General features: G+C 53.8%; 1 protein-coding gene across 1 annotated transcript in view; it reads right to left on the bottom strand.

Moving 5' to 3' along the window:
• KIAA0930 (KIAA0930 ortholog) overlaps positions 1-20,180 on the bottom strand; it is a 40,483-nt gene that overhangs the window by 9,457 nt on the left and 10,846 nt on the right. The window contains exon 2 of the mRNA XM_061205291.1: positions 3,788-3,939. Coding sequence (XP_061061274.1) covers positions 3,788-3,939 — 152 coding nt within the window. The remainder of the gene's footprint in view (positions 1-3,787; positions 3,940-20,180) is intronic.

Here is a 20,180-nt window from a genome sequence, read left to right as displayed (position 1 = left end):
AACTCAGCCTCCAAGGTCGACCCTCAGGCCCTGCAGCGGATCGGGGTAGGGGGCGGTCCCAGCATCCTGTGCCGCCCACGCTGCTGCTCCTCACCTCGCCTACAGGCGGCCCGTCCACCCAGCCACCCTCCACCACTGGCCGAGCGCAGGCAGCCCTGGGGTTGCTATGGTGACCGGGTACCGCTAGGCTGCAGGATGAGGAGGGGGCCGGAGGCAGCCCGGGCTTGCCGCAGAGAACCCGCCGCGCGCAGGCGCTGCAGTAGGGCCCGCAGCACGCCTGCCAGGGGCTTGCCTTTCTGTTCCTTGGAGCAGTGGGGGCAGAGAAGCTGCCTGGGAACGGTTGTGTGGTCTCCCCACTCCCCCTCCCTGCCCACCTCGCACCCCCAGGCCTGTGGGGTCTTCCCACATCGCTGCCCGCTGGCTGCCTTCCAAACACTACCGGCAGACGTGACACGGCCCACCCCGGCAGGGCGCCGTCATGTGTGCGCCTGACACGCCCCTCCCGCTCTGCGTGTGCCGGTCCCTCCACACGAATGTCCTCAGTCCACCGCCGTCCCCTCTCTCTGTCCTACAACATTCCAGCCAGATGTCACCTCCTCCTCTTTGTGGGCACCCAGACACCCGCACTCTTCCCACCATCACAGCACCGATGGCTCCACGTGCCACTGGCCATGCTGTCTGTCAGTCCCCACAGACTGCGGGCTCCCCGAGGACCAGGCCAAGTCTGAGTCATTCCGTGCTCCCAGTGCTGGGAGAGAGGCACCTGTACAGAGCCCATGGCAGGTGTTCGAAGGAACATTCCAGCACATGAACAGCTAGACTGCCACACGCTCCCATGGACTCAGGCTCCCCTCTGACCTCAACACCCCCCAACCTTCAGGAGAGGTCACACGTGGCCCCGGGCCTCCTGCTCCAAACTCCTCCGTCCTGAGTCCAGGGTTCTTTCCCCGCGAGAAAGAGCCATCGTCTGCCCATTCCTTTCGCCTCCCTGCCCGGCCGCTCTGGGAACACGCAGACCTGACCTCTCCCTGTTCCGCCTGCCCGCCTGGAGAATTCAAGGCCAAGTCGGGCTAAGAAAACCCTCCCTGACTAGAGCCGGGGCCTCTCCAGGCACCGAAATCCAAGGCACGGCTGAGAGTCTCAGATGTGCCCAGTCCTTATTGGAGCCTCTGGTCTCCCTGCCTTTGAGAAAACACCAAGATTTTGCACAAAAAAAACCGTCATCTGCAATCTGAACCCCAGCAGATGCCAACAGGCCGGAGAGGTGGGGGACAGAAGTCGGAGGCCACAGCCCTGCTGCCTCTCGGCTGTTTGCCCTCAGGCGGATGCTCCCTGGCTCCAGTCTCCTCGCTGGCGAACCGTGGAGGCAGCAGTGCCTGCACCCCCGGGGCCGCGCCGAGGACAGAGGAGAGCGTGCCCATCACGGGAGTCGCCGGCTCCGAGGCTCCCAAGCCTCTCACCACCCTCTGCCAGGGGACTCGTGTGGTCATATCACCCACACCTCTGGCCCCCCAGGTGTGTGCGATGGGACGGCCTTAACCCGGCCCCCTTTTCCAGGAGAGGCTGAGCCCTAGAGAGGAGCTGACTTGACTAGGTTACAAGGCCAGTCGGGGGAGACAATGCTGGCCTGGAAGGGCGGGTGTGGTGACCGGGGACCTTGGGCCAGGCTCCCGAAGGTGCTCAGCTCAGGATCTCTCCACCAATACCTGCCCCCAAATGCCACCCCTTCATCCCTCCCAGGGCTCCCCCTGCCCACAGTGAGTGTGGCTCGGGTCCCACCCAGCACCAAGGCCGTGCAGGCGAGGCCTGTCCCACAGCCTCTGGTCACCAGATCCAATGGCCCATCCCCCTTCTCGTCCTGCATCCCCACGCCCGCCCACTTCTGGAGCCCTCCACCTCTCCAGCCAGTCACTCAAGGTCTCCAGCTGGTCCCTCCCATGCCAGGCTGGCTCAGGGCTCTGTCCTAGGCCTCTCTGTTACTCCCCCAAGGCTCCCTCCTCTTCCCATGCCATCTTGGTGCCCATGGTCCCAAATCTGTAGCTCCTCCCTGACCTCTCTGCTCAGTTTCAGACAGGAAACCCACTGCCTGGAAGACGCTGCCATCTGGATGTCCTACAGGCACCTGCGACTCAAACCGTCCAACACCTGCCCTCCTCCTGTGTCCCCTCCAGATTCACCCCGGGCCCAAGCCAGAGACCTGGCTGCCAGGCCGAGTCTTCCCTCCGCCCCACATTCAATCACCTGAAGCCCTGCTAGTTAAGCCCACTTCCTGGACCTTCCTCGGAGCTGACCCCTCCTCCCCCCAGCTTGGCCCACCACTGGCAGCTCCTCACTTCTACTCTGACCCCCTCCAGCCCTTCCTCCACCTATGCCCGAGAGCCTGCTAAATGGAACTCTGACCACGTCCCCTTCCTCGGTTTATCAGGCTCAGTGGTTTCCCAGGGCTCTGGGGATAAAACCCAAATTCCTGGGCATGACCCTCAGTGCCCACGTGATCTGCCCCGCCCACCTGACGTGCCGGGTTCCACCTTTCTACACCCAGCCACACAGACCACTGGCAACCACCTGCATGCACGGGGCTGCTACGTGCTCAGACCCACAGCTTGGCCATCGGCCCCTCTGCTGCGGAGCACCTTTTCCTTCCCTTCCAGACTCACCTCACCCAGGTGGCCTCTGCTGACCACGCCCCTTCCTTCTGGTCACTACAGTTGCCACACTGTGTTGGCTCCACGTGATGCACTTCAGGCTCCCAGTGCCCACTGGCCCCAGTGACAACACGGCCACACAGCCAGCTGCTGCAGACACCAGATGGACACCAGAGGACCCTGGCTCACCCCTGGGCCTTCCTGCATGACACGCAGCCCAGCCAGACCAGCCATATGGCCGCCGGCATGCAAGCCACCATGCCTCCTTTGCAGCGGGCACCAGGCCTGTCCATCTGCAGAAAACCCATCACACGTCAGGCTCAAAGAGCAGGCACACGGCAGGGAAGGCACAAGCCCCAGGTAACGAGCCCCGGCCCGGGGTTGCAGGCCCTGCGGTGGGCAGGCTGCAAAGACCTGCCTCCACGGCCCTCCCGTTTCTGTGTATTTAAAGGGAAGCAATGTGTTTCCATGTTTGGCATACAGGTTGCTTAAACATTTTACAAAATACTAAATAAAGCTTCTGAAAAACATTCAAAGTCTGTTCCATCAACTGCTCTGCACAAACTTAGCAGATGAAACACCTGAGGCGACTCACTTCACCTGTGAGCCCTTGGCTTCCTCTTCTGTAAAAAGGGGATAATAACCCCTGCCCTGCTGAGTCGCTGGGAAGATACAACGAGACCGGGAGGCAGGGAGCTCAGCACCGTGTCGGGTGTGTGGTGAGGGCTCAGGGGCTGGTAGGCACCAGCGTCATCACCAAGCCGGCTCAACTGCCCGCAGCCAGGGAGGGCCCCAGCCCGCTGGCATCAAAATCTTTGCTCCCCCATTTATTTACTAATTATGAGATGCTGGCCAAATCACCCAGCCTCTGTCCATGTTTCCTCCAAGGTACTACAGTGATAATAATCGCTGCTTTCCAGGGTCGTGGTGAAGATTAATAATGATGTCTATCGACACAAGCCCAGCGCATCCCGCCACCGGACGCGGGTGTGGCCCTCCCCGCACAGTTCCTGGCGCCTGGCAGGTGCTAAATGAACACCATGTTCCCCTCTTGACTCGCACAAGGACGGCAGGGAGGCCCCTCTCTCACACCAAGAGCAGACCTCCAGGGAGGCTTGGCCGGGCCCCGAGGGGCCACTCACCTTCCGCCCGTCGACGGCGCCCTCGCTGCCCACGTATGCCAGCTTCCGGCGCACGTAGAAGAGCATGTCGTCCTGCCGCGGGGCCCACTTCTCCATGAAGTAGGTAGAGAACATCCAAGTCCAGAAGACGATGCGGTCATCCTTGAAGCACCCTGCACAGGGAGGCCAGAGAGGAGTGAGGAATGATGGGTCAACCTGGCCCCAGCCCCGTGACCTTGGCCGAGCCTGGGCCCTGTCCCCCACCCCGCCCCCGACCTGTGTTTCTGGTCAGAAAGCGGCCAGGGCTCTGTGATGTTCAGAGCCCCCTTTTCCCTCACACCCCACCATAGGGCACCCAAAGAGGCTCAAGGCCACCTCCCAGGAGGCCCACTTCCTCCACCCAGCGGTGGCCCGAGACCCCCCCCGCCCCCCCCCACGGCACAGTGGACTCCAGCCTGTGGATGAATCAGCAGCTTCGGTGGGGAAGGAAAGACGGAATCAGAGGGAACGTCATGGACAGGCTGTCTGGCTGGGAGCCGGAAGGGCTTAGGAGGGGAGATCTGTCAGGCAGGCACCTCCCTCCCCCCATCCCCACCCCAGGCTTCGGCAGCTCCCACGGAGAATCCGACTTAAAGGAACAGCTGCCCCTTTGCCAACCACTCTCAGCTGCAGGCAGGAAGCAGGGAGGACGTCCACCCCTACCCTCACCCCGGCGCCGCGGAGCCTTTCGGCATGCCAGACTGACTCTTCTTTTTATTACAAACAGGATTTCTTTATGATAAATCTTTATGGTACTCTTTCCCACACAAGGAGAAAAAGCCCACAGGCTCTGGTAGGAAGGACTGAGTTTCCACTCCAGCTCTGCACTTGCCATGTGACAGCAGGCAAGCATCGCAGCCTCTCTGACCCCCAGGTTTCTGGGGGTGAACACAGACTGAGACCATAGGCGTGGAGAGCCCGCGCCTGGCACAGAGCGGGACCCACAAAGGCAGGTGTCTAGACAGATCCGACAAAATTCCAAGATATGCTGCGGAGCTATTTCTTAGAAACCCAAGATATTAAATTGTTCCTGGTTTCTTTCTCTTCTCCAGAAACTACTTTACCACCGTGACTGAGCCCTCGCACTTGGGTGCTGGAAGGACCTGACCTAACCCAACCTTGGAGGCAGGAACCTGGGGGCCGCTGATGCGGGGCTCTCCCTTTTCCTCACAGGCGGTGCAGGGACTGGCCAGGCCCCCTGACTTGCAGCCCATGGCCCCTCCTCTGGCGAGTCAGCCATCAGGCTCTGGAAGACTGAGCCGCAGGCAGAAAACCCCAGCCTTTGCTTACGTCACCATGACCAGAGACCCAGGCTCCACACCAGCTCCTGCCCTCTGCCCTCTGCCGGGCTGCCACGGGCGGTCTGCAGCCCGCCCACTCCCACGCCCTGCCTGGCTCCCATGCAAGGGAAACAGAAGGGGCCTCATCACTCAGGCGTCCAGGTCAGCGAGCCTGATTAAGACAAAGGCCACACGTCAGCCTTGGGGGCAAAGGCTGGGAGAGGCCGCAGGACTGACAGCGGCATCCCCAAGCTGGCAGGCACCAGGTGGAATGTCGCTGTCCGCATCATTCTGCATCACCGCCCTGACATTCCTGCCACACCTTTACGACAGGCAACGCCCAATTTACGCCCCTACAGATCCCTACAAAATTAAGCAAAGGGGCCGTGTTATTCCGAACACAACAGGAACTCTCCCGTGACTTTGTTTACTCTCAGCTCCCTCTGAGCCCAAAGCCCAGCAGAAGGCCTATCAGGCGAAATGCTCAAAGACTGCCCACGCCGACTGCTTCCTGGTCCCGCGGGGGATACAGAAGCAGCTCTGGTCGTGACAAGCAGTGAGTCAGGTCTCCAATCCCCACCACCTGCCACAGCGACGTACAAGTTCACCATCAGCATCACTCAGGGTCAAGCGCTGCCCGCCTTGGGCAGCACTCGCTTTTTATTCTGCAAGCAGAAGGAGCCTGATGGTACCTCGGGCACCCAGATGGCTACGATTTGTTACACATTTGCCATGTTGAGTGAGCACCAGGTAGAGCTATGCAGATCATCTCACTAAACTCTGCCTGCATACTGTTATGACTACCGCCCCGTTTCACAGAAGAAGCTGACTCTCAAGAGGTTAAAAAGGAGCCCAAGATCACAGAGTTAGAAACCGCCAAGTCCTCAGACCTGTCAGACGCCCGCGTTGAGATTCTTGGAAAATGCTGGACCCAGATAATGAATGCAAAGCGCTTAGCAGGCAGCTGGCAACCCCGGGAGCGCGATGAGGGAGGGTTTCTGGGGTTGGGGGAAGATGCAGGGTTTGCATGCAGGAGTGGAGTGCTGGAGGTGGCACAAAATACATGCCACTGTATTCTCTAGGATTTCACGTGCCGCCAGGACTGGCCCAGCGGGGGCCACACAAGGGGTCCCATGTCCCTGCTTTAAATGCTGAAAAATCACTTTCTTTACTGCTCATCCGGCCCGGTTAGTGAGGGAGTCTGCAGGTCCCAAGAGTCTGAAGCAGACTGCCTGCCTGTACTTCCTCCTAACACGAAGGCTCAGCTCACACAGGGGCTGCTGGGGCCCAGCCCGAAGGTCACCCTGGGCCGGCTGCCCCCCCCTCGACGGGCCACTCCCAAACAACCTCTCAGAGGGGACCAGCCCACCCCCCCGTACGCTTCCAGCCCACACGGCCATCAGAAAGTCCCCCTCACTGCCAGCCCCCCACCCGGGCTGGTGCCATCACCCCTAGAATGCACTGGTTGCCCCTTCCACTCCCACCCGACAGTCTGCCCTCCACACCACAGCCACAGGATCTTTATTTAAAGATCGTTCCCCACCCCCCTTAGAACCTTCCCAGGGAATTCGGAATAAAAGCCAAAGTTCAGAGAAAGCTCTCCATGACAGCCCCTCCCCGCGCTGCTGCTGGCCCCTCCCCCTCCGATTCTCTGCCCCGGTGCCTTTGCACAGGCGTCTCCTTCCTGTCATTCCAGCTGCAGCTTAGACGACTCTCACCTCTTCAGAGAGCCTCTCTGGACACCACATTAAATGTGGCCCAAGGGGCTTCCCTGTCACATCACCTTGTTTTACTGCCATCATCACCACTGGTGTTTCATATCTGTTTGCTGTCTGTCCCCCACTGCATGAAAGCATCTCAGGAGGAGGGACTTGAGTGGATGACCATCAGATTTCAGTGCCCAGAGCAGAGCCAGGCACACAGCAGGCACTCAATAAATGCTGTGTGAATAAATGGGTGGTCCCAAGTGAACAGGAAGCAGGTTCAGTGAGGGCGGTGACTTGCCCAGGTGACCACAGCAGGGACGTGGCCCAGCCGCTGTCCACCTGAGGCCTGGGTGCCCCACACAGGACACAGGGCGTGGACTTGCCACTTTATCTCAGTCACAAGGGCCCTGACTTAGAAAGATCTTCCGAAGACGCCCCAAACACCACACGACACAAGGGCTGAAGCCCCCTCACTTAGTTCGCCCAGGGCTCAAAGCAATGGCTCCACAGGCAGGTGGGCCTGTCACGTGTGCTAAGAAGACCCCTGGGCGTCCGGACAGGGCTCACCCCAACCCCACCTTCCTGAGCACCTGCAGCCCCTGCGCGCCCGGCAGGTGTGGGTTGGGAGACCCAGCGCCAACACGCTCCGAAAGGAACAGGGGGGCTAGACGTTCGCTGTCAGCTGTGGACACCACACAGATGTTATCATTAGCGTAACTACTTCAGTACCAATGACAAACTCAGGAGGAAGAAACTCTACTCTCTCAGGGAAACCCCACGCACCTGCCTCTCTCACCCATGAGGTGGGGAGAGGCCTGCCAGAACCATCGCCAGGACCAGCCGTGGACACCACACCCAGAGACGCTGCCGGAACAGACACGCAGACCACGGCCACACCCAGGACACCCAGTTTAAAGCCAGAAGAGAAATCGCAAAGGTCAAGAGCTGCCCCCGACCCCGAACACTCAAAATTCCCCTTATGCCCAAGAGACGCATGGTTGAAATCAAAAGGAACATGAAAACCAGGGGAGGGAAATTGACAATAAATAACTAATGTCCATGTAATAAAGAATTCACGGGGCTTCCCTGGTGGCGCAGTGGTTAAGAATCCACCTGCCAATGCAGGGGACACGGGTTTGAGCCCTGGTCCAGGAAGATCCCACATGCCGCGGAGCAACTAAGCCCACGCGCCACAACTACTGAGCCTGTGCTCTACAGTCCACGTGCCACAACTACTGAGCCCAGGTGCCACAACTACTGAAGCCCGTGTGCCACAACTACTGAAGCCTGTGTGCCTAGAGCCCGTGCTCCGCAACAAGAGAAGCCACTGCAATGAGAAGCCCGCGGACCGCAACAAAGAGTAGCCCCCGCTCGCTGCAGCTAGAGAAAAGCCCGCGCAGCAACGAAGACCCAACGCAGCCTAAATAAATAAACAAACAAACAAACCAAAAAAATAAAATAAATAAACAATTCACATCATAGCAAGTTATGAAAGAAAATGTATAAGACCCCAATAGATAAATGGGTAAAACACCAAAACAGCTAACTACCAAAAAGGAAACATAACCACTTAACAAAAATGTGGGAAAATATAAATCTCACTAGTAATTAAAAATTCACATTGAAAGAACAAGTTGTCATTTGTTTTTTTTTTTGGCCACGCACCACAGCCTGCAGGATCTTTGCTCCCCAACCAGGGATCGAATCCGGGACTTCGGCAGTGAAAGCATGAAGTCTTAACAACTGGACCACCAGGGAATTCCCCAAGTTGTCATTTTTAAGAAGGCAAATTTGGTATTTTAAAAATACCACTTAGGACTTCCCTGGGTGGTGCAGTGGTTAAGAATCTGCCTGCCAATGCAGGGGATATGGGTTCAAGCCCTGGTCCGGGAAGATCCCACATGCCGCGGAGCAACTAAGCCCGTGTGCCACAACTACTGAGCCTGCGCTCTACAGCCTGCGAGCCACAACTACTGAGTCCACGTGCCACAACTACTGAAGCCCGTGTGCCACAACTATTGAAGCCCGCGTGCCTAGAGCCCGTGCTCTGCAACAAGAGAAGCCACCGCAATGAGAAGCCCACACACGAGGAAGAGTAGCCCCCGCTCGCTGCTACTAGAGAAAGCCTGCACGCAGCAACGAAGACACAACGCAGCCAAAAACAATAAATAAATAAATAAATAATTTTTTAAAAAAGAAGAGTGCAAAAAGAAAATAAAAATACCACTTAGGAAAACTGGCAGATTCTACAAAGTTAAACACATATTTACCAGTGATTCAGCCATTCCCAGGTACTTGCCCAAGAGAAACGAAGCATGTGTCTGGCACAGACACTGGTATACAAGTGTTCACAGACACTTTGTTCCTAGTAAACCCAAACTGGAAACCAGGAGAAGGTACACGTGAAACGTGACATAGCCACTCAATGTTACTGGCGGCAATAAGAACAAACTGCTGATCCACACCGCACTAAGGATAAATCTCAAAATCATCATGCTGAGTGAAAGGAGTCAGGCATAAAAAAAGCTACACACTGAAAGACCACATTCACATGACGTTTCAGAAAAGGCAAAACTATAGTGACAGAAAGCAGACTGGTGGTTGCCCCAAAACCTTCTGTTGCTGGTGGTGCTTTCACAACCATCAAAACTCATCCAATTACTTACTTTACATGGACACAGTTTATTTTACATAAATTATACTCCAATAAAGTTGATAAAAAGTTATGACAGCCAAAGCTGGCAAGAGTACATTGAACTGGGAACTCTCATATATGGCTAGAGAACAAAAATCACTATATCCTTTGTGAAAAGCAAATGAGCATTTTCCTGCTTCTATGAATCTATCTTATGGAAAAGAAAAAATAGTAGTAAAGTAAATAAATGCCTTATGCACAAAGACATTCCCTCTGTATTAATGAGAGCAAATAATATAACAACAATAATCATAATAATAAGGAAGGAGAGAAAGAAAATAATATTCTGTAATTATTGACACTTAATCTAGGTAAATTATGCTGTATGTACTAAACCTAATCTCCATCAATCTTTTAAAAGGATGCCTATGAAGACAAGTAGGTACATGGAAATGCGTGTAATACAACGTTTGGTGAAAGAGCAGAAGCTCAAGCTGTACACACACTGACCACAACTACATACATCACACACCCGAAAGGCAGGAGCTGCTGAACCTCACAGGAAATATGTTTTCTTTTTTCTTTTTTTTTACTTTTAATATTTTTAATAGTAAGATGATACCACTTTTTCCCATGAATGTACGACTTTTGATGAATGTCATAAGGCTCATTAAAGTGAGAGGAGGGGGATAGAGAAGGGACTCCCCATCTTCAGAGGGAGGAGAGGAGGGTGGGATAGGAGACAGTCCAAGTCCAAAAGCTAGGAAGGGTCAAGGTCAGGGAGAGAGTTCAGACTCGTGGAAGCACAGTACAGTGTGCGGATCTACAGCCAAACATATCTGAGTTCAGGTGCTAACTCTCCTCCTCCCCAACCAGGTGGCCACTGGACCCCTCTGGATCCCAGGAACTCCATCTGTCAGAGGGGTCTAACCTGCCACCCTCCCAGAACCAACGGTGAGGACGGGGGGGCGGGGGGAGAGGCCAATACGAAAGTCCTTTGTAAGCTGTAAAGTTCTGTCCACATGTACATTCGTGGGGACCCCTCTGCACTACTGCTTTGTGTGTCTCTGTCGGCAGTGTGGCTCGCTCAGGTGAGGTCATGGATCCCAAACCTGCCCGTGTCCCTAAACCACGTGGTGCAGTAACTGTGTGAACAGACACATGAGGGGTAATTGGACCCTTGTGTGGGCTGTGAAATCTGTACCAGCTTTTCCCAAGACGTGTCCAGCAAGAAATCCCCTGGGTCATAAACCCTGGGAGCCGCCAGTCCAGCAGAGAGCTCCCTAATCTCCAGGACTCTCTCCGTCCCTGTCTCCCTGCCATCTGGCCGCAGGGGCAGCAAGTTTCCGGACCCTTGAATCCAGTGGATGACAGACTTATGGGAGAGATGCAGCCCCAGATGCCGAGCCACTCCCTGGGGCAGCACCATGGACAGCTCCATGCCCCCAGGCTGCTCCCTGCTGGGCTGTGGTCCTTACAATCTGTTCTCATAATCCATGGTAGTTATGTTCTATAAAGTAGCCACAAACACTGACTTAGCAAATACCAAACCACTGCTCCTAGGGAAATACAGGGTTGAGTTCCTGCAAGTCCCTGGTTACATTTTCGTCGACCGATCAATATATATAACCTTGTTTTACGTGTGTTTCTGTTTAAAGACACCTTATTTAATATACAGTTGGGTCATTAACATTGAACTCCAGGACACCAGCACTATAACTCGTGCCTGAACGAACCTTATCTAACATGTATATTCTCCATAAGGCTCATCACAGCCTTCTCTTGCTTGGGACTATACAGCACTTCAGCTTTACGCTTGGGGCCACTTTAAACAGCAAAATCACCACCAAAAAGCACAAAAATGCAAATACATGGCACTAAATAGACCACAAAAATGATGAGCTGAAACAAGGAGGTGAGGCGTCACCTTGCTCAAGCTCAGCTGGGACCGTGCACCTACCTCGGGTGACTCAGAGTTTCCCACCACTCTGCACATGTCTGTGATTAACCACAAAAGCACCAAAAAGGTACTGACGACTTCGGGGTTACGGATAAATTTCTGTGAGTAGGTAAATCCGTAATACAGAATCCATGAATAATGAAGATGGGCCGTATCAGAAAAACTGGTATCTGCCAGCTCCAAATGGGACTACGGGGGTCCAGCCGCCTCCCCTGCCTGCAGCGAGTGACCTGCTTTCACAAGTTACCGGCTTTGAACTTCAGAACTGGGAGAGCCCTTTATAGACTAGTGACCCTGGGGACGCGTGGGAGAAGGCACGCAGCTGTGTGAGGACTAGGACCCGTGCCTCCCATGCCCAGCTCCGTGCTCTACAACCACCCGGCCACAGATTCTCTACCTCATTCTGCATGACACTGAATGCGGGATGTAATCGTGCCAACAGTTCAACAGCACTGACAGTGATGACGGCTCATGTTTGCCCTGCACTCTACAGTTTATAAAGCCCTTTCACCTGTTACCTCTTCATGGCCACTTGATGAGGTGGGGATAACCTCAGTTTAGTTTAAAACCTCAGTCTTTGGTTTAAAAATAAGGCAACTGAAGCTTGGGAATCCAGTGGCTCCATAGCATCTGGGGCTCAAACCCTGCCACTCATATTCTTTCCAAGGTCCCAGATGTAGGCATATGCATCTGAGTCTTCAGTAAGTCATAATCTTTTTACAGTAGTGACGTCAAAGATCACTGATCACAGATCACCATGGCAAGCATAATAATAATAGAATATGCAAATCACAGAGGGAGCAATCCTACCTAATTTGATCTATTAATTTAACATGACCCAATAGAAAATGCCAACAGAATGTTTTAAAATAAGAACAGCCAGGAAAATTCAGAGTGATGTGGGATCATGATTCTTATCAGATATTAAAACATACTAGAAAGCTAAATCCTCATGTCACCATCAACCCAAACTACACAACCCTTCCGTGTTGCAAACAAAAAACCCACAGATTGTTGGCTGCCTGTCCTGCCACGTGGACAAGGGTGACTTGCAAGACAGAAAAGGGCCAGAGAGAGCGGAGATAGGAGATGGAGACAGTGGGGCCACTCAAGTCCTTAGTATTGGGCATTCCTAGTCTTCTGGAGGCTTTAGTTTTCAACTCTTCTACAGATTGTTAGCCAAAAATTTTGTTTATTTTTTAAAATTTTTTTATTGAAGTATAGTTGATTTTACAAATTTGTAAAAAATTTACAAATTTTTTTATTGAAGTATAGTTTCAGGGGTACAGCAAAGTGATTCCATTATATATACATGTACATATATATGTGTATATATTCTTTTTCAGATTCTTTTCCCTTATAGGTTACTATGAATACTGAGTATAGTTCCCTGTGCTATATAGTAGGTCCTTGGTTATTTTATTTTTTAAATTTTTTTAAATTTTTAAAATTATTTATCTTATTTAGTTTTGGCTATGTTGGGTCATAGTTGAAGCACGCAGGATCTTCGTTGAGTCACGCGGGATCTTTCGTTGCGGCATGCGGGCTCTTCGTTGTGGTGCGCGGGCTTCTCACTAGTTGTGGCATGCGGGTTTTCTCTTCTCTAGTTGTGGCACACAGGCTCCAGGGCGCGCGGGCTCTGTAGTTGTGGTGCGCGAGTTTCAGAGTGCGTGGGCTCTGTAGTTTACAGCACACGGGCTCTAGTTGAGGCGCGTGGGCTCAGTAGTTGTGGCGCGCGGGCTTAGCTGCCCCGCGGCTTTTGGGATCTTAGTTCCCCGACCAGGGATCGAACCCGCGTCCCCTGCACTGGAAGGCGGATTCTTAACCACTGGACCGCCAGGAAAGCCCCTTTGTTGGTTATTTTAATAAATTTCTTTTTGTCTAAGCTACCATGGATTAGTTTCTTCACTTCTAACCCTAAAGAAGAACTCAAGAGTCACCCAACTTTAAGGAAACAAACCAAAAACCCTCCCTTAATCCCACATCACCTCTAGCTACTGTCTCAGAAGCTGTCTCCAGCGGAAAGTCTTCAGTCCTCTCTTACTTGGACAGATATGTTAATTTACAGATTTGTTCAATTCTACCATTGTTTTATGGTTTTGTTTTTTGCTTTCCTGCAGAACTCTCTGACTTCATCTCTGCATCGTTTCACTGATTCTACCTTTAAATGTACCTGGAATCCAACCACTTCTCACAAACCACTCTGGCACCAGGGCCAAGCACCACCATCTCCTGCCTCTATTCCTGCCCAGCTCCCTAACTGGCCCCCATGCTTGAATCAGCTCTTGCCACGCCCCTGCTCTCAATCCTCCATGAGGCTGACGTCCTCACCTCCCCTTGGCTCCTTTCTCAAACACCTACCTTCTCAGGGAGGCCTTCCCACACCACCCTGTTTAAAATTGTAAATCCACCCCAACAGTCCCTACCCCACTTCCTGCTTTATTTTTCTCCATAGCACCTATCACTCTATAGCATCATATATTTTTTACCTATCTTCTTTGCTCTCAGTCTTTCCTGAGTACAGGAGCCAGCAAATTTTTTCTGTTAAGGTCCAGATAGAAAATAGTTCAGGCTCTGCAGACCACACGGTCCTGTCTCAACTACAAAATCACCCATAGCGATATAGCGATACATAAAGAACCGGGCATGGCTATGTCCCAATAAAAGTTTATTTACAAAAAGAGGCAGCAGGCTGGAGGTGGCCTGGGGCCATCGTGTGCCAGCACCTGCCTTACTAGAACAGATCTCTTTTAACAGAGCATTTTCCCTCTTTGATTGTTTTGTTCACTGCTGTACACTTAGCTCCTAGAATAGTATTTGGCCTATAGGAAACAATAAATACTGGCTAATTAAGTGAATAAATGAAATGAACCAAGTGATTAATGAAAGCAAGGTGGTACTGGTACACAATTAGATCAATAGAACAGAATAGAAAGTACAAAAGCAGAATGAAAATACATGGTAATTTAGTTTATATAAATATTCATCCTTCCAATCAGTAGGATGAAAACAGTTCTTCAACAGTTGGTCTTGGAACAACTGGCCAGCTGAGGAAAAAGAATAAGGTTGGGCCCCTGGTCATGTCAAAACCAATTCCAAAAAAGAAAAACTTCTGATGCCAAAAGTAAAATCATAAGAAAATCAAATAAACCTTGAGTGAATTTTTTTATTCTCTCAGAAAGGGGAAAGCCTTTCTGAGTAGAACACAAAGGCTGTCAAAGAAAAGAATGATATTTAAAAAAAAAAAGAAAGAAAAGACAAAAAATAAATGAAAGAAAAACGAAAAGAATGATAGATAAATCAAACAACATAAAAAATTTCCATAGGAAAAAAAACCCCACACACCACAAACAAAGGCAAAAACAAACACCACACTGGAAAAATCACTGGAACTCTTAAATGAGGGTTAATTTTCTTAACAAATAAGTTTCATACACTGTATAATAAAATGAAACAGGATGGAAAGGCAAAGGGAGATATAAATGTCTTCTAAGACAGGAAACTATGCTCAGCTTCACACAATTAGAGACATGTAAATGAAAACTACACAATTCTATTTTTCACCTATCAGATGTGAAAAAATCAAAACACCTGACAACATTCCACGCTGAAGAGGGTGTGGAGAAATGGGGACTTCATATCAGGCAGCAGGATAATAAACTGATGAAATCTGTAAGGAGAGGCGCTGGGCAACAAAACCACAACTGCTTCTCCCTTTGACCCAGCAGTTCCTCCCCTGAGGGGTTTTTCCTACAGTCTTCCACCCGCCCGTGTGAAATTCTGTAATTCCTACAGCACTGCTTACAAAGTACTGGAATGGTCCCATCAACAGGAAAGTAACTAAATAAATGAGAGATCATTCACAGAATGGGATACCGTGTAGCTTTCAAACACGAATTGAAGCAGCTCTATCTGTGCTAAGGAAAGATCTCGGGTAAACGAAGCGAGGGAAAATATGAGGAGCTAACACTATTAGAGGTTTTTCATATAAAAGTGAATCGTTCATAATGACCCAAGTGCTTGTGGGGTGAGAGGCTGGGGCACTGGGATAATGGAACCCAACCCTCGGGGCTGTTTGGAGTTTTTAACTAGTTGATACCCTCGAAGCCCAACCAGGCTGCCACTGAGCAGGGGCCCAGGGTCAGCAAGTGTTATTTACATCATTGCCAGTGTTATCACGGCCTCTGGAGAGAGGCCAGGGAGGAGAAAGGCGTCTTGGCCTTTTCTCTATGACTCTTCTCAGACCTTCTGAATTTTGTGCCCTGACCATGTTTACCTATTCCAAGAGTAACAAACATTTTTAATCACAATGCAGTTACTTGGGAAAATGCTTATGATAGAAAGCTAAAAAAAAAGAACAGCAAAAAACAAAGAGCAGGCCACAGAAACTGTACACAATGCTTGAAGGAAGGAAATTGCTTTTTAAAAAAAATGCCTAAGAAGAAAGACTGAAAGGAAGTTGAACCCAAACGCCCATAGTGATTAGTGTTGAGAGTGGTGGAATTACAACTTTTTCCTGTTTTTCAAACATTTTGTAGTGTATTAATAATAATATGCTGTGCATCTAAACAGCACCGAGGGCTCACCCTGTGCCAGGCACTGTGCTAACCACCTACCATCCTCACCTCGGCGGGAGCTGGTACTTGAACCCAGCCATCCACATCTTGCTTAAGCTGAAGCAAACATTTCCCGAGTGCCACCACTCAAGGCTGGGTGCTCAGTGCTGGGTGGGACGGGGAGCAGAATCGAGCAGGGACCCCGCCTACCTGGCGCTGAGGGGGAGGAGGATTTATCAACAACTCACACAGACAAGCAGGACGGCTGCCTCGTGAGGGTCGGGAGGGCAGGCTGTGTTCCCTGAGCCTGCACGACGGGCGCTGCGCCTCGCTGCGGCGTCAGGGAGCGTGCCCTGAGGAGGGGAGTCTCCTGGTGGGGGGGTGGGAACAGCATCCAAGGTCCTCCCGGTGAGGCCGAGATAGGGAAAGGGTCCAGAAGCCAGGATGCCACGTGGGAGCCCGAGCTGGAGAGGACGCAACCTCACAGGGCCTCCTGGCTGGGTTGGGGGCTTTGTGTTTATCCTCAGAGGACTGGGGACCCCTGAAGGGTTTGAGACAGAGTCTCTCTGCTGTGGGGAGAAGGAAGGGGCAGAGGTATGACCCGCGGCCTGTAGATGCCCGATGCCCAGCCTGTCCAAGGGCCACCTGGGCCAAGGGCCCCGAGAGGGACCTCCTGAGAACCGCCTGGCTCAGGAGCGGCCTCGGCTCAGCCTGGCCCCTCCCAAAGGCTGGGGGTCAACTGGCCTCTTTGGGGAGAGTCCAAGGCAGCCCTTGGCCGTTTCCGCCCCCCGGCAGCCAGGGCAGCATGAATAGGCTTCTGTGGCCCCTCAATAGGCCTTTCATCAACTCGTGCCTCTCAGTGCCCCTCGTGGGCTGGAGACCCTCCCTCAGGGCACAAAAGACAAAGAAGCTGCCCAGGGAGGCCCAGGGCTGCCCTGATGAGGCACTTGGATGGAGAAGTACTGGTCAGACGGGTCCCCACGTGAGCAATCCCACAGGCCAGGCAGCTCCTCCGCTCCAGCCTAAGGGAAGCACGGGGTCTCAAGGACGCAAGGTGGCCGGGTCAGGAGAGCCCAGCACCTGCCTGGCCCCCTTCTTCTCCAGGAAAAAGTCGAGCCTCCTTCCCCAGATGAGCCAGGCCCTCCAGACAGCCCCTCCAGTCTGCGCTGTGGTCCCCCATGCTGCAGCCCCTCCCTTCATCCCTGACCAAACACCCTGCGCATCCTCAGGACACCCCGCCCCTCACCATGGAGTCTTCCTGGACCGCACCACGGGGCCCTAGGCCCGTCCCAACCCGGCCTGTGCAAGTCAGCTTGGCCATCACGTCCCTGGGGCCTGTTCCCACCACCCGCCCCACGCACCTCCCCTGACCCACCTGAGCCACTTTACCTCATTTGTGAAGATCATTTGATCTTCACAAAGACCCTGTGAGATAATGTTACTACCTTCATTTAACTGATGAGGAAATCGAGGCTCAAGGTTTGATTCACTTGTCTGATGTCGCACTGCTGGCACATGGCAGAGCCAGACCATGGCCCAGAGCTGCCTTCTAAGCCTGTCACACCAGCACACTAATGTGTCCCTTCCCACCATGACAAGGCACCTCACTGGCAGGGTGACCAGGTACCCACCATAGGGCAGGGCCCACAGCGGGGAGTCAGTGAATGTTGAACAAATAACCGCGCGACTGTAACACACCCCGGTTTTCCAGTTTACTCAGAGAGCACCACAGCGGCTTTAAAACGCAGCCCAAAGCCACTGTCCCTTCTCACAATGTGCGCCATGCTGCGAAATCCTTAATCCTTAATCCTTACGGCCCTCAGGTCACCCCCAGGAGGCCCTCGGTCCCGGTTACCTAGCAAGATCACAATGGGAGTTGGCACTGGAATTCAAGTTGGGTTCAGCACCCACTCGGAGCCTGCTCTGTGCCGGGCATCACCTGAGGCCCCAGGTGCAGTGAGAAACAAACCCGGACCCCGACCTCAAGGTCACTTTCAAGGGTGAGGCTTCAGTTCCCACGGCCCACAGTTCCCAAAAGCAATCCTCTGCATTCTCCAGAACAGCAATTCTTGCAAACCCCTGCAGCCCTGCGGCCACCGTCACAGGACTGCGGCCACTTCACTCCCCACCAACTGTTCCCAGAGGGCTTCGATCTTGCCTAAGCAGTTATCAGGCCAAAACAGGAGCTCCACATTCAAATTCCCATCTCCCAGGAGCTCGTCACCGACGTGGCCTTATTCAAACTCCTGACTCACTGTCTTGCTCTGACACGTAAACGGGCCTCCAAGACGAGGTGCCGTTCTCCTGAGTGATCGTCGGTGGACACCCACACAGGTGCCCCAGCCCCGACAGGAGCCGCCACCCAGCCACCGCAGCTCCCGCCTCCCGCCCACCCTCCCCACCTTCCTGGGCTGCGATCACCTGGTCACCGCCCTGATCACTGCCCTGGTCCCTGTTCCACCTCCTCCTGCCCCCCCTCCCACCGCGCCACGCAGCACGAGGCGCGTGACAGACGCCCAGAAGCCGGGCCAGCACCGCAAGAGGCTCACAGCCCACCCGCTCCCACCGCCGCGCCAGAGCAGATGCCGAAACCCAGCAACCCCAGGCCGTGTTGGCGCACCCATCCTGGCCCGCAGACCAGGCTCAGCGCTGGGGACCAGGCACAGCTGGACCAACCCACCCAGTGAGTCCAGGCGGAAGGGACTGTCTTGCTCACCGCTGTGCCCCAGCGCCTACTCCTGCAGGCTTCGGGCTCCAGGCCGACGTTTACCAAGCGCTTCCAATGTGCCAGGATGCAAAGCTGATGACACACTGCGTGAAGCTAGGATTCAAGTCCCCCTCCCCCCAGCCCCTGGGCAGACCCAAAGGACACCTGCCCCTCAGGTGTTCTCCCTTCAATGTCACCTAGCATAGTCCCTCCAAACACGTCCCACCCCTCCCCCAGGGGCTGCCTGTCTCATTTCTCCTCGCTCCTTGGGTCCCTTGCTCAATTCCAGCCGCAGCTTCTTCCCCAGGAAGGCCCACTCCCGAGCCTGCCTCCTCTTTCATTTCCCTCCTTTATTCTCGCTTCTTCTAAGACCTCCTTCTCTGTGACAACCATGGGGCGGGGCTCTTCTTCATACACTAGACCAGGGCGAAGCCACACAGAAATAAGGCGCCAAATGCCTCTCCCTGGAGAGATGGATGTCCAAGCGTGAGAGGGACAGGACACAGCCTCGAGTCCAGGAGAGCTGGGCCCAGAACCCAGACTGACTACCTGGGACGCTGAACGAGGGCCTTCCCCTCTCCGAGTCTCATCTTCTTCGTCTGCCGGCAGGGGTGACACCCCCCTTCACCACGGGCTGCTACGGGAACGACCAGTGCTGGGCCTGCAGTAACGGGCGGCAGCCGGACTTGCAGGGAGGCTCCCAGACACGTGCTCCGCCTGAGATGACCCCATCCCTGCTCCCTGCGCGGCTCAGCAGCTCCGGCCTAAGCGGACTCCTTGGGGTTTGCCACAGGGAGCGGGGCGGGACGAGGGCTCCCAGGAGCTGAGCAAGAGCTGATGAGCCCCGCTGGGGGGCAGCTCCCTCCTCCCCGGGTCAGGGGGAAGCTGGAACGCTAGGCCCCCACCTCCTGGCAGGGGGCGCAGTCTTGGGGACCACCCGAGGCAGCACCAGCCACCAGATGCTGTGGATCGGTAGGATGGACCTGCAGACAGAGCCGGGGGGCTCGGCGGGTATGAAACCTACAGCCCCGAGGGTGACGGTGTAGCTCTGGGTGGAGGGACGACCGGTTCTTATTTCCATCTTTGGGCTGCAGGGTGGCGTATGCAATTCTTCCTACTTCTGCTTCTTCCTATTTCATTTCCGTTGTCCCTGAATCAGAGCACAGAGCGGCACTGACCTCCCTGAGGTGCAGTGTAACTGGCCCTGCTTTTCTCAAGTAGCTCGGTTTTAGGCAGTAATGCCTGTGGACTGCTGACCACACATCCCAGAACCACGGGCTGTGAACAGTGGTCGACGTCAACCTTCCTCTCCCCATTTTACCTAAGAGGAAACTGAGAGCTGGAAGGGGGAAGGGCCCTGCCCACAGCGACTCCCACAGGCCCCATGGACTTGACCCAGGGCCGTCACCTGTCACAGGCAGCCTCCGTGACACTCTCTGATGCTCTAGGTCTGGAGGCTGACCTCTGCCCAAGGTGGACGCAGGGCAGTAATCAGTCCTACTCTGCCAGGAGAACGGAGGCCCAGATAGCT

Source organism: Eubalaena glacialis, chromosome 11 (genome assembly GCF_028564815.1).
Source record: "Eubalaena glacialis isolate mEubGla1 chromosome 11, mEubGla1.1.hap2.+ XY, whole genome shotgun sequence".
Taxonomy (NCBI): Eukaryota; Metazoa; Chordata; class Mammalia; order Artiodactyla; family Balaenidae; genus Eubalaena; species Eubalaena glacialis.
The sequence above is the reverse complement of the archived record's forward strand: the minus strand, read 5'-3'. Positions and strand labels throughout refer to the sequence as shown.